General features: G+C 31.0%; 1 protein-coding gene across 1 annotated transcript; it reads right to left on the reverse strand.

Moving 5' to 3' along the window:
• Positions 1–5,228: 5,228 nt before the first annotated feature.
• On the reverse strand, positions 5,229–14,220 carry LOC120078218 (methylmalonate-semialdehyde dehydrogenase [acylating], mitochondrial). The gene is made up of 19 exons (XM_039032443.1): positions 14,065–14,220; positions 13,878–13,972; positions 12,660–12,731; positions 12,398–12,559; positions 12,230–12,308; positions 11,955–12,109; positions 11,638–11,701; positions 11,173–11,252; positions 10,744–10,809; positions 9,850–9,900; positions 9,604–9,755; positions 8,884–8,974; positions 8,688–8,768; positions 7,796–7,873; positions 7,670–7,705; positions 7,541–7,584; positions 7,374–7,452; positions 6,767–6,857; positions 5,229–5,431 (listed from the first exon to the last, which is right to left on the reverse strand). Exons 1-19 carry the CDS (start codon positions 14,087–14,089, stop codon positions 5,319–5,321), a joined length of 1,614 nt encoding a protein of 537 aa, XP_038888371.1. The 5' UTR covers positions 14,090–14,220; the 3' UTR covers positions 5,229–5,318.
• Between the last annotated feature and the right edge of the window lie 818 nt (positions 14,221–15,038).

Genomic DNA, 15,038 nt, shown 5'->3' on the forward strand with positions numbered 1-15,038 from the left:
TCAATATCAATAGAAATATCAAATTGTATATTCTTAGGCAATGTTTAAAATGTCAATGTAGACGAAAATATTGAGGTCTTAATTTTATAGAAATTTTGATGAAATGTCGATAAATGTCAATTTTGATGGATATTTCTGAAAAATTTATAATAAAAAAATAAAAAAATTAAATTAGTAAATAAACATTTTATGATTTTTAAACAAGTTAAGATGTCTATTATGCTTACCTTAGTGACATTTTGTTACTTATTTTTTATGCATGGATTTTTCTATAATACAATGAAAATGTGAATTCACCTTCATATCAATGTCAAACCCACAAAAACATGGAAATATATATCGATGAAAATATCAACATGTTGAGGAAAATTTAATCATATGCTCTTAGGTAAACATTTTTTTTCTTTTTGTTTGTTTATCAACACTAATTTACAATAATAAATAAAAGCTATTGTCCATCCTTAGCATATTAAGATAATATAAACAAAGCTATAACGATAAATTTTTTTGTTAAATTATAAGTTTAGTTCTTGAACTTCAATTTGAGATTTATTTGTTTTTATTTAATTTGGTTCCTAAAATTTTAGAATTACAAGTTTAATCCCTAAACAATCCATTACACACAAAATTAAAAGTTTAGAATTCCATTAGATATAAATTTCAAATTTATATCTAATGGATCAATTAACTATAAAATTTTTTGATTTGACATAAACTATTTAAACACAAAATTAAAAGTTTGAAGACTTACTTAAAAATTTTAAAATTTAGATACTCATTAAATACTCTTAAAAGTTTAAAAACTAAATACAAACAAACATGAAAGTTTAGAGTATAGACATGTAATGAGAAAAAATTTTCAAACAAAATTACCAAACTATCAAACAAGTAACAACTAGGAGCTATATTTTATTAAATAATTATTAATGCACACTTACACATCATATGCTTTGTCAATTGTAAACCAAGATAATATAAACAAAAGCATAATTGTTATACTTTTCAAAAACAATCTTATTATGCTTTTCAAAAACAATCTTTAGATCCTACTTATTAAGGGTTGATTTTAAAAATTAAGGAAAATATCTATCTATACTTTTGAACTTTTGAAAACAATTAAAATCTTAAATTAATAATCGTATCAATTTAATCCCTAAATTATGTTACTTGTCATTCTAGATGAGGAATGATAAGGATCTAGACGAGGAAGAAGATGGGATATAGTATTTTTTAGATGGAAGAAGATGGAGATGGGATAATTTTTCTAAGAAAAAGATGAAGGAAGAGAAAGGAGAAGAAAAAGAAGAAGGGCACCGGTGTCGGTGACTGACGTCACTGATTTCCTTGGAGCTGGGTTAGGGGTAAGGGAAGTGAAGGGGTTCAAGATAATTTTTGGGGAGAAAAGACGGCAAATTATCGTTATTATTATTTTTTATTATATTTGAATTAAAAGGGCAAAATACATTTTTGTTCCTCCAGATTTGAAGTTAGTATCTATTTGGTCATTGAAATTTCAAAAGGAGCACTTTAGTCCTTTAAGTTTAGAAAATGTTTCTAAATGGTCTTTAAATTTATTTGACCATTGATTGACTAACAAAAAAAAATGATATGGTTGATTGAGTTAACAATTTTTATTAATTAATTTTTTCTTGGTGAGATGGATTTTTATTTTTCTTCTCCCTTCCCTCTCTCCTTTCTCAAGAAAAATAATTAAATTAAAAAACATTTATTCACAGAAAAAGAAAAGAAACAAGGTAATGGATTGTTGAATCACATCATATTATGTTAAAATTATTTTTTGTTTTTGTTTTATTTATTCTTGTTCTTTCTTGTGATAGAATTTCAGAAATTAGGGTTTGTTTTAGAATCCATTTCAGAAATTAGGATTTGTTTTAAATCTAAAGTTGACTTTTATTTTACTTTTTATTTATGAAATTGGGGTTCTTCTTTCTTTCTTTTTCTTTTATTTTTAAAATTAATAAAAACCACCCCTTTATTTTAAAAAAATTGTCAACTCAATCTGCCATGTCATTTTCTCATTTGTCAACTAACCGTTAAATTAATTCGAAAACCATTATTTAAAAGCATTTTCCAAACTTGAGGTATTGAAGTGTTCGAATCGATACTTTAAGGAACAAATAGACATTAAGGTCACATAGGACCCACCTCTAAGTCTGTACTCGAAGAATGCAATCCAATTGAGGTGTGGAAGGTGATCATTTCGATTGAATTTCAAAATTACATCAGATCCACTAGCCAATATCATTACCATTAACGTTATTGTTACACATATTCACCGTTATCATTACCGTTTGACCTAAAACGGTAACGATAACTATAACAATAAATGTAATAGTTTCATAATTTTAAGTAAACATGATCAAAAGTAATCCAAACGTGACTTAACCTCAAACTTCAAAGATCAAAAATACATTTTTCCTTTGATTATAATTATTATAATTTTATTTAAATATACCACTTAAGCGAAGTGTTATTTATTTAATTGATTTTGTTAATAGAGGACTAAAATAGAGTATTTTCCAAATGTTAGGAATTGTTCCATTCTGAAAGCTAGAAACTAGCTTAAAACAAATTTCAAATTTTAGGATAATAAAGTGCAACTTTTTTCTTGAATATATTGATATTTGGCATTGTAAGATAATTTTTTTTTTCTTTTTTAGAAAAAATTATAAGAATGTGCGAAATAAGTTTTTATAAGATTTTATACTCTTATTTTATCGGTACTCTTATCTTATCTTCAAAATTTTATATATTAATTTACTCTTATTTGAATTTATATGATATTTGTGTGTTTTTTATAATTTATATTTTTATATTACGAAATAAGTTTATATTAACTTTACATGTTATTTTGTAAAACAACTAGATTCATATTATTTTTAACTTTTTATAAAAGATATGGTATTCAATATAAATTTTAAAATTTTAAAATACTATTTTAGTCCCTTCATTTCTTATGATAGATGCATTTGGTCTTAAGATTTTAATTTAACCAATCAATCATTGAGTTTTGAAGAATAAGTTTAAAAGATCCTAGAATTATTTTTTATTTTAATTATATATATATATTTTTTTATTATTTTAAATACTAAAAATGTCTTTCCTAAACTTTCAAAAAAAAAAAAAAAAAAAATCTCACTCCTCTCTCTACTTTCCTCCCTCAAGCATCATTTCTTCTTCTTCATCTTCTTCTCTCAAAATGAGCATTCCTTTCTTGCTTGTTACGTTCACCAATTGAAATAATTCCTTCTTCTCCTTCGATGCAAAGGTTCAAGAATTCTTGAGGGTGAGAAAGTAAAGGTCCGTTTGATAACCATTTTGTTTTTTGTTTTTAAAAATTAAGTCTACTTCCTCCCCATTTGTTACAATGATTTTGCATCTTTTTTAAATATAATGGTCGAATTTTCAAGTATAATTGTTGAATTCTTAGCCAAATTTCAAAAACAAAAATAACCATTTAAAAGCTAACGCCCGTTCGGTAACCATTTTATTTTTTGTTTTTATTTTTAAAAACTAAGCTTATATACACTACTTCTACCTCCAAACTTTTCATTTGTTATCTACTTTTCACCAATGATTTAAAAACCAAGCCAAATTTTGAGAACTAAGTAGCTTTCAAAAAATTGTTTTTGTTTTTGGAATTTGGCTAAGAATTCAACCATTGTATAATGCAAATCATTCTAAGAAATATGGATAAAATAGAGGTTTAATTCTAAAAAACATAAACAAAAAACTAAAGGTTATCAAACGGATTTTTAACAAATGAAGAAATTTGAAGGTGAAAATAGTGTATAGAAGCTCAATTTTTAAAAACAAAATGATTACCAAACGGAACCTAAGTAATCTCATATGATCTTAGTTTTTAACCAAAGAGAGTGGGACTCGAGACAGTTGAATAGAAGGCGAAGATTGGGCCAGAAAGAATAGTCGTCGATTGGAGAGGTCGTGAGCTGAGAGGAGTTCACACATATCAATCGAACCAAATAAGGCCTCTAGGTTTGAATCAAGTTTCAAAGATATATGAGAAGATAATGATGCAATAAAGATTTTAATCCTCATCAAAACTGTAAGAATATGTTTTTGGATTGGATAATTACAATGAACAACACTTTTAACACTAATATTTAAGTGTTTAGCAAGAATTGCAAACATAACTATTTTCTCAAATCTCCTTATTTATTTTTTTCCTATTATATATACATTTTTTTTCTTTCTATTATGTTGTTTTTGTTCCATCTTGCTTCTCATTCTTTATTAATATTAGAACTCTACTTCTGTCATTTTTTAATTTCATACAACATTCAACTGGTTTTTATTGACTTTTCTTTCTTTACAAGATCCTTTCCCCTCTCTATTTGTTGGGGTTTACCATTATAGGATTTTAGCACAACTCTTAACTTTTTAAATCAAAAGTCCATGTCTTAATATAAATTGAACTATGCTTGTGTTGGCTTCTATCATTGTACTAGATTTTCTCATAATTAAAAACCTAAGTCTATCAATGATAGACTATTATGATTAATAGAATTCAATCACTATGCACAAGTAACATATATTCCCATCTCTTCTATCACTGATAGATGTCAAACAAATATTTTTCCTTTTTCTTTTTCCATTTTCTCACTTTCTTCCTCCAATTTTGTTTTCTCTATCTCTAACATTGATAGCTCAACATAATATTCAAAGTAATTGAATCTTTAAAATTACATAATAAAAGTCTACAAGTAACCTTCTATATAAGTGATATTTCTATATGCTATGTAAAATCTATCATTGACTATCATTAATAACCTCCAAATTATCTAAGCCTATAAGTCATAGACCCTAATCATTAATAGATCTATTAATGATACTTCATATCATTTATAGAGTCTACCCGTGATAGAGTATCATTGATAGACTCTACTGTTGATACCAGTCTATCAATGATATTCTATAAGTGATAGATTTTATTATTAGTGATAAAAGTCTATCACGGGAATGAATCTATCAATTGATAGACTATATCGCTTATAGACTTCTATCACCCATGGATTGTATTATTGATAGACTGATAGACTATATCGCTTATTGACTCATATCACTCATAGACTCTATCATTGATAGACTGCAAGAGCTGGACTAATTGGACTATGGAAAAATTAAGAGAAAAGACTGTCAGACTAATTGAAAAGTTAAGAGAAAAGACTGCCAAAAGAAAAAGGAAGTGGGAAAAAAAAAAGTATTTATTTATATGTGCACTGAAAATAGCTGCATAAAGTTTATTTAAGAGTGATTACAATAAGTTGAAAGGTAACCTATGACTTCAAAGAGGTTGGCATTGCAAGGTTGACTGTAGTTCCCCCAGCTGAGTCTTTCCATTGTTGTGTCACTGTTTTGATCTGTGTGAAGAAGTTGACTCCAGCCTTGCCTGTTTCCATAGCAGAATCTCTTAATCCCAATAACCAAAACAAAGGTTTAACATTTAAATCCTATCTTGCCTCCGAACTTGTTCATTTACTCATTTATTTCTCTTTTTTTTTTTTTTTTTTAATATGTGTGTATCCAGACTAGCTTGCATGTGCCTCCAACTAATCTCACGAAACAACCCTCCTAACCTCTATAGTATTTGGGTGCCATAAAACTGGTAGGATATTGAATCCTAGGTTAAATTAAAAAAAAAAAATGTTATTAAACTTTGTCATTGTTTCAAAAACATTCCTATACTTTCAAAAATTGCAATATTAACGAAGGATAGATACGGATATGAGACATGGATACGATAGAACATGAGCATGGCAACACACCATTTTTAAAAAAAATTTAGGATACAAATACAACGACATATTTATTGAAACATACGTTTTTTAAAATTTATATCATTTTTAAACAAGAAGAAAATTCAAAGTCAATAAGTTTACTCACTTATATGCTTAAAGAATTAGTTTGATGTATTTTGCTCTTAAATTTTATTATTTTTGTCATATATGTGTCAACTTAGTTATATTACAAGTATTTGATGCATGTACACAAATGTTGGTCCTAGTACAATTAGCATTTTTAATACATCTATTGCTCTAACAAAAGTCCGATAAGTGTCCAACACGTGTCCAATATGGACATGCTATCTAAACTAAATTGTCTGTGCTTCTTATATATTACTCTACTTTCATAAATGTTTTAAAAATACTATTGGAATAGAAATTCTTCAGAACTTTGGATAAAAAATTGATATATGAAATTGTGTAGTAGTGACCTAAAATAAAAATTTAGATCACGATATCGGTTCAAGCTATTGCCACACAACTTTAGCATCGAGTTTTGTTTGAAATTCCAAAGGACTTTTATTCCAAAGTAGTTTTGAAATATTTATGAAAATTGAGAGGTAATATTGCAACTTTTGAAAGTATAGAGGTATTTTTGGAACAAATAGAAAAGTTTGAGGGTATTTGTTATAATTTAACATAAATCCTAGGAAGGTGGCCACCATGGATTGAACACATTTCCTCAAAGTCCTTTATCATAACAATGGCACTTGTTGACCACTAAACCAATCCAGGATGGTTCATTTTACATTTATTTCATTTTTTATTATTCTTTCACTTATTCTATTTTAATCTTCGACTTTCGTATTGAGCATGAAAGTGAATGACTTAATGATAAAGGAAGAAAATAAATATCTAGGAAAGTGAAGAGTGTTTCATGGACTAAAGAAGAATAAAGGCAAAAGATCAGGAACTGAAATAAGTTTAAATCAAAAGCTTACCATAAAAATTGAGATCCCCAGCAAAAGATGCCTTGGAGCCGGTGAACGAGAAGAAGGGCAACGGAACTGGAATCGGAACGTTGATCCCAACCTAAAGATTCAAAAGTAATTTTGAGATGTACTTCATTTATACATAAATTAGAGATTACCAAGAACTTGCAAATACTATTGGCTTCTAATCCTTAAAACGGAAGGGAAGTTTTAAGATTATATAATTTACATGACACACGAAGGCAAAGAGTTTAACCTACATACATCCTTTCCGGATATAATTCTTTTTCATTCTTCATGAACATGACTAACATGCAAATCTATCTTTAGAAAAAGAGTATTTTCTTGTTCTCCAAGAACGCATGACAAGGGCTGAAATGTTTGAAGATACCCTCCAAAGTAATGGGCTTGAAGCTCTAGATAAAAACTTAACTCAAAACTCACTTTATTTCTTTGAGGATTGGAAAAAGCCTCTTCGAAGATTAGTGAGGGGTTGGCTAGGAGCATAATTTAAGGAATTTGGCCTTCATACCGATTACATGTGTGTGCACGTGAGTGTACATATATAAATAGGTACAAGACGCATTTTCTTTCCCACGATGCGTGTTACTGTTACCTGTCCAGCTTCAATATCTGTTTGAAACTTCCTCGCCGCTATCCCAGATGTGGTGAATATGGAAGCTCCATTGCCATACCTGTACAAACATATTTCATGAAGATTGTAAGACAATGGAGAAAGGAGTAGTTGCTATGACAATAAAAGGAATAATAAACAATCAGTACCTATTTCCGTTAACGATGCTAATGGCCTCCTCTAAACTTTCAGCCTGATGGAACAATAAAGAATGATATGTAACAATATTTTTTTTGAACAGATCGAAGAATCAGACAGATAATATATGACAAGCATACCTGCATGCAAAGCAGAACTGGGCCAAATATTTCTTCCTGGAAAGGGTAAGACATAAGTTTTCCAAGTTTAGTCCGACGTTCAGGATTATTATACATGTTTCACTCAGAATAAGATAAAAGAAATACCTTGTAGCACTCCATGTCCGGCGTCACATCTGTTAAGATAGTAGGTCCAATAAAATTTCCATACTCGTATCCAGGGACCTACATTACAATCATGCATGACGATCAACATGATGCAGATACTGATATAACATTGAGTCTGTTATAACACCACTTCGGAAGGGGATTAGAACTCATCGGAAAATCCACAGAAAAAAACCCCATTTTTCTTCTTTCAGCAATCTGAATTGTGTCAAAGACAGACAATATGCTTAGGGAACATTCATTTACATTGTTGTGAACTTTTTATTCTTTGCAGTGTTACCTCCCAAGGGATATTAGCCCAGAGAATCTTCTTTGTTTCACAATGTTTCATTATGTTAACATAGCAGAGATTATAAATTTCCTTATAAACATACAAACAAACAGTTGAGAGAGAATAATGAGAGTGAAATTTCGTGAAGAAGTTATGAAACATAATGCGTATGTATAGGAACAATTGTAAGAGATAAGTATGTTTGGAGAAACTATTGAAAGATAATTCAACCGATTAATTGAGGTTAAATATATCCTTCAGTCCCTAATGTTGGGTGCATTTCAAGAGTTAGGAGAGGTTGGAAGCTCTATAGTTCTTCTCTTGGCTATTCCCTTGTTGATAAATAAATAGATTGAAGGCTTATCTTGTTAAGCCTTCAATTTTGGAAATACCATCTCTGCCTACTAAATCTCTTTATGCACTTGACTACATTTTGTATTACAACAAAATTCAATTACTCCTCAAGAAGATAGCATATGATGCCACTTGCAGGGAAAGACATTATTCATGACGAAACATGGAGCACAGATAAATTACACTAATCTATCAAATACCGGCAGGAAAAATGATGGTACTGCAATATGAAAAGTAACAAGATACCACTATATTTCTCCCATCTAGCAGTAGCCTGGCTCCACTATCGATGCCAGACTGAACCAATCTGTGAATCCTATCCTTTGCCTGTGAAGCAAGGAAATATTTTAACCATCGAATAGATACCACTGAGGGACGTTCCAGGGCATAATCAAATATGAAAAAGAGAAGTTTAAATTGTAGGGAAAAAAATTATGAGTACCTGCTTGCTAATTACTGGACCAAGATCTGCATCAGGTTCTGTTCCAGAGTTTACCTTCAGTGTTTTGGCACGTTCTACAAGTTTTTCCTCCCTGGAAAAAGTTTATAATTCTTTTCGTGATAAACAAAGTATTATGGCTGCAATCTAAAAATATTTTTCAGAACAGATGCAGTACAAATATACCCCAAAGTACAAAAACCATGTAATTGTTATGGTATCTGCAAATTTAAAAAAAAAAACAAAGAGGAATGAAAGTGTGTGCGCATTCAATTCCAGAAGATTGTACTCCATCCAAATTTTATTTTCACCATATGTTTCGATAAACATTTATTGAAATTCCAAATAGAACACAAATTTGATGATCCCAAACTGTCGAATCTCATAATGCTAAAGATTACTTTCTCCAGGCACTGGAATTAATAATTGGGAGAAGAGTATTAATATGAAGTTTCCAAAAAGAAAACTCTACATTTCAGGCTTTATAAGATCAACGTTTAATTGCCTCAGAATTTTCCTAACCATTAAAAAAGTCTAAGCAATCGCTTACAACTGAAAGAAGTAAACAACATTCAAGATACAAATTGCATTACATGAATTCAAAATAGTAAGATTCCAAATGAAAAAGAACTCTTTACCCATAAAAACATGAACATAAAAGCAATATAAATAGAGGGGTTGTATGCTAAAATAATTTGAAAATTCCAAAAATAGGAATAATACCACAATTTGGAGTCTCCAACAAAGACAACTGTACTAAGGGCCATGCATCTTTGTCCAGCAGCACCAAAACCAGCAGCAACCAAAGCATTCAAAGTAGCATCAGTGCTGGCATCGGGCAAGACAATTGCATGATTTTTTGCACCCATATTGGACTGAAACAATCACACAGTCACTCAAATAATTAGCAGTTTCAAAAACAAGCAAAGTTCTAAAAGTATCCTAAAATTTTAGCCTGGGTTTACTTGCCTGAACACGTTTTCCTTTAGCTGATCCCCTTGAATATATATGCATGCCCGCCTTTCACATTTAAGGAAAAAAAAGGTCAAATTACCTTGACAGACCAAACATGTCGCGATTTCTTGTGGAGTTGAGAGAATCGAACCTTGACCTCTTGGTCGAGGGTATATGCCTAAACGAGTGGAGTTATGCTCAAGTTGGCAATTTTTCTTATTCTTTTTTTTTTTTCCTTTTTCTTTATCTTTATCTTTTGTCTTCTTTTTTTTTTTTTTCCTTTTGTTTGAAAGAAACAAAGATTTCTCTTAGAAGTGAAAATAGCACAAGATAAAGGGAAAATCCAACGCGAAAAGTTATTAAAAAAACTGCTCCAATTGGCATTAGTCGAAAAGATGTCATTACAAAACAAAGTAAAAATTATACACTACACCAAGAATTTCAAAAATAAAAAAAGAAAATAAAAACACTAATAGTATCCAAAAGCTCATCTCTGGTTTGTGCTCAACAATTCTATATTTTTTCCAAAGAGAACTTCCCATGGGACAAGAAAGACAATCAATAAACGCAATTGCTCAACACAGTCCAAAACTAAATTTAATATTGCAACCAATCCAGCTAGAACCACAAAGCTAAACTTAAAGCACTTTGTACCAATGGCAGAAGGTAAAGAACAGTGAGGTTCTACTGCAGTAGGATGTTCATCAAATAAATAACTTGTAAAACTCCAGTCGCCACATGAAGAAATATCCAAATTAATAATTCGGGGTTCTCTAAACAGAAAGTGGAAAGGACCTACTGTCCTATAATAGAATCTTAGCAGTAAGAACCACTTGTAGAAATGAATCTAGAATGTATTGAAATTGCCAACTCCGTGAAGAATAAATTCTTTCAGTTAAGATAACTTACAATGTTTGAACCGACAAATGATATTGCTTTTATATCTTCATCATCACAAATGGCATTAACAACATCCTGAAGAAAAATTACAACAATTAAAATAACATTTTGTTGAAGCTGCAATCAAATCAACTGATAGCCAACACATTTAAGATAGCAGTTGAGGCTGCAATCAAATCAACTGACAGCCAAAACATTCAAGATAGCAGTTGAATCTAATGGGTATGGTTCCAGCATCTAATAATTGAGTTCTAGGCTTGCAAGCACTTTAGAATACCATGTGACAAAATAATAATGCTAAAAATAATAGCAGTACCAATCAATATTTTCCTTCATTGCACTTGCAAATCTAGGATTCATTAGTAGATAGATCAATCAAGGAGTCAATATTATCCATGCCACCCAACAATCCAAAAAGAAGATAGATTAATAACTCACATTAGTACCATGAACCACATTTAGGACACCATCAGGCAATCCAGCCTCCATTGCTAACTCTGCAAGGATTATAGAAGCCCCTGAAAAAGCAGGAAAGTTTGAAGAACACTGATATGACGGGAATAATTTACATCTTTCAAATATAAAAAAATCATAGAAATGGGGATGATCTCCACCATGATATACGTCAATTAACTTGCAAATATATATTTAAAGCTAAAGGCAGCTATTCACTATTCAGTCGTTGAAAGTGTGTGTCCCCAAGCCAAACATAAATCTCCATAAGAGATCCCTACTAGGTCAAAGCCAGGATATCTAATATTCTTTAAATTAAATATATATACACATATATATCTGTCTATCTATATATGTGTATATATATTTAATTTAATACGAAAAATAATAAGGGAAAGAAACCAAGTTCATATAAAGACATTTGGGGAATAATTAAAAAACAATGGTCACCTGGATCTTTTTCTGAAGGCTTCAAAACAAAGGTATTCCCACATGTAACAGCAATTGGGAACATCTGCAGTGGATTATCCAAGGGAAGTGTCAGTCTAATATCATAAGAAAAAGTAAAGGTTACTGGAGGAATAACATCAGCAAGGAATGAAGAAAATAGTTCTAAAATTATTTTTGGGGGATAAAAATCTTTCATAGCAGAGCAAGTTTTTAGACCACAAATGAAGTAGATAATGGCATGCCTTTGAGAAAACAAACTAATTCTCTACTGCTGAAATTATGACCACTGGAATGACAGTGAAAGATAACAGGCTAACCCATAGGGGGATCATGGCTGGAAAGTTGAACGGACAAATCCCAGCACAAACACCAAGAGGCTCTCTGATGCTGTAGGTATCAATTCCATGTGACACATTAGAGACATACTCCCCCATTTGCAGAGATGCCATTCCACATGCATGTTCCACAACCTCTACATAATATATGCCATTTCAATTTGCTCTTAAACATCTCAGGTCATACGACAAAATGAATTTTCCATCACATAAACACAAGCATAGACAGGGAGAGGAAGGAACTAAAGGATTATAACCTAGCCCACGGAATACATCTCCATGTGCATCCTTTAACGTTTTTCCTTGTTCTGTGGTAATATTTAGAGCAAGTTTGTCCTGAAAAGACAGGAAAAATCCTTTTTTTATAGTGAATTTAGAATATTCCTTTAAATGAAACATAAATAAATAAAGTCCTACAAACATACTATATCTCGCCTAATAAGTTCTTGAAGCTTGAACATAATTCGTTGACGAGTTGTAACTGGAGTATTACGCCATGCAGGAAAAGCCTGCTTTGCTGCAGACACTGCAGCTTTAAATTCATCATTTGTGGTCAATGGAACTTGAGAAACAACTTCTTGTGTTGCCTAATAACAGAAAGCACATTTCCTTACCCATATCAAAAGGAACTTAACTTTCTCAAATATGAAATAGAAAAGAGAACATAAAAATGAGGTGGTAACTCACTGGGTTTATGACATCTATGAATGCTGAGGATCGAGAATCAACAAAAGTCCCTCCTATGAGATTTGGAACCCTCTGGTACAAAACAAAAGGATAAAAGAGATGAAATCAACGAGAGAAATACAACATATGATAGAGATAAATGTTATTAACAAAATGCCACAATTGACAATTCTGAATCAGTTTTAGTTGATAAAACAAATAAAGGGAGAAATTTCATCAACAGACAGTTGAAGATTATAAATGAAGAAAGGCTTGCGTAGATAAAGTATACATCAGTCTTCCATAACAATGTTAGATGAAACAAGTATGCACTGACATTATACATGATATTTTAGTCATGAATTGAAAGGCAAACTACACTGGTGATTAAGCTAAAGAAAACGTACAGGTGCGTTTCCCTTTTCTTCCAACCTACAGCGTAATTCCTAAACTTTGAGGGAGTGTTTGGGGGCAATCCTAAACTTTAGGTGGTGTTGGGGGTAAGAGTGAAATAGTGAGGACTAAGGAGTTATGAAATCTAAGAAACTGTGAATTATTGGGACTCACAATGTAAGGAGTTAATAAGATAGAAAAGTGATTTTTTTAGTAGTGGGACCCACAAACTCCTTGGACGAAACAAGGAATGGAGTTATCAACTCCTACTTCACAACTCCTTGGCCAAACAGGCAAAGAGTGTAGTTGTGAAGTCTGTGAACTGTGGACTCCAGAGTCCACAGTGTAATAAATTAATATGACATAAAATTGACTTTTTTTTAGTTGAGTCACGAACCCCTCAGGCCAAACAAAGAACGAAGAGTGGAGTTTACAACTTCACTTTCTCCATCCTTGGTGGGGCCAAACACCGCCAAGTTAAGAAGACGATTCCAAACTATTCCGTCTCAATACAAGAAATTAAATCAACGAAGGCCATTCTCTTAAATAAATAATTACAAACGAAAAAATTAAGCAAAGTTGGGGACAGTAGAAAGCAAAGCATAAATTGGACTGTCCACGTTCTGTCCTACCATTTTCTCATAAACCAAAAACCGCAAGCAGAGTTGCTCATTCAAACCACAAGCTCAATAAATCACCAAGCTCTAATCAAAGAAAAGAAGATAAAAAATTAATGCAACGCGCTTAGCATCCAAAGTTGCTAGCCTCTCGAGCGCTCAACCATCAAAAGAAGAAGATTAGCTGATAAAAGAAATTAAGTCCCCAAACAAACAGCCGCTTCCTTACCGGCGGATTAGGCTTGGAAGACGGTTCAGCAAAGGTGGAGAAACGAGAATTTCCAAGAGCAAAGATCTGAGGTCTCAGAAGACTCAATTTTTTCACTGCAACATGATCACAAACATAGTCAAGAAGCAACTTCCATTAACCAATTCAAAAATAAGAAACAAATTTCTTCACAATCAAAGAATTTTACCTCGCCAAATCGAAGACTGCAACATTTTTCTCCGGCGCCGATTGAAGATGAAGATGATCACACTCTCACACGAGCGGTATCGAGAGATTTTGACTGTTTACAAGCAAAAGCTGGAGCTGGACAATGTTTTGGTTAACACGAGCGGTGGGTCCTCTTTGATTTTGGACGGTTGGATTGTTTTGATCTGGTTGATGTAAGATTGGAGAGGATCTAACGGTCGATATTTTATGTTAGTGTTTCTGTTGGATAAATAATAAAGTAGCGTGCATTATTGTCTAGCGGCGGTTTTGCTGATTTAGATTTGGATTTGGCCACCAAAATAAATTAATAAAAATTTAATGTTGGGTTGGATAAATAAATTAATTTCGCAACCGATTTGGTTTATTAAATTAACGCTGGTTTTCCTTCTATAATGGTTTTCATTCTTTCTTAACAAATATGTGAATTTTCCGTTAAATTTAAAAAACAGAAACAATTTTTTAAAAATTAATTTCTTTACGCATGATTTGGTAATTATTTTATTCCGATTAACAATTTCGGTTTTTTATTTTTTATTTTTGAAAATTAAGTTTATAGATACTACTTCTACCTTTAAATTTATATTTTGTTATCTACTTTTTTCTCAATGATTTAAAAAATCAAACCAAATTTTGAAAACTAAAAAAAATAGTTTTAAAAAACTTGTTTTTTTTTTTCTTTTTTGAAATTTGGCTAAGAATTCAACTATTGTATTTAAGAAATATGTAAATCATTGTAAGAAATTGAAAAGAAATAGACTTACTTTCAAAAACCAAAAACAAAAAACGAAATGGTTACTAGACAGAGTTTTTATGTTTTGGTTTTTGAAAATTAAGCTTATTTCTTCACACTTTTCTTACCATGGTTTTTTTTAATACAAGAGTTAAATTCTTAGTCAAACTAAAAAAAAAAAATAGTTTTCAAACTTTGGTTTGGTTTCTTAAAGCATGGGTAAA

Source organism: Benincasa hispida, chromosome 5 (assembly GCF_009727055.1).
Source record: "Benincasa hispida cultivar B227 chromosome 5, ASM972705v1, whole genome shotgun sequence".
In the NCBI taxonomy this organism is placed as follows: domain Eukaryota; kingdom Viridiplantae; phylum Streptophyta; class Magnoliopsida; order Cucurbitales; family Cucurbitaceae; genus Benincasa; species Benincasa hispida.

Coding starts and splice junctions, on each gene's coding strand:
- LOC120078218 (XM_039032443.1), bottom strand. CDS start 14,089: ATGTTGCAGTCTTCGATTTGGCGAG. Junction 9,756..9,849: donor CTAAAGGAAAACGTGTTCAG/GCAAGTAAACCC, acceptor TGATTGTTTCAG/TCCAATATGGGTGCAAAAAA. Junction 7,706..7,795: donor CGGACATGGAGTGCTACAAG/GTATTTCTTTTA, acceptor TACCCTTTCCAG/GAAGAAATATTTGGCCCAGT.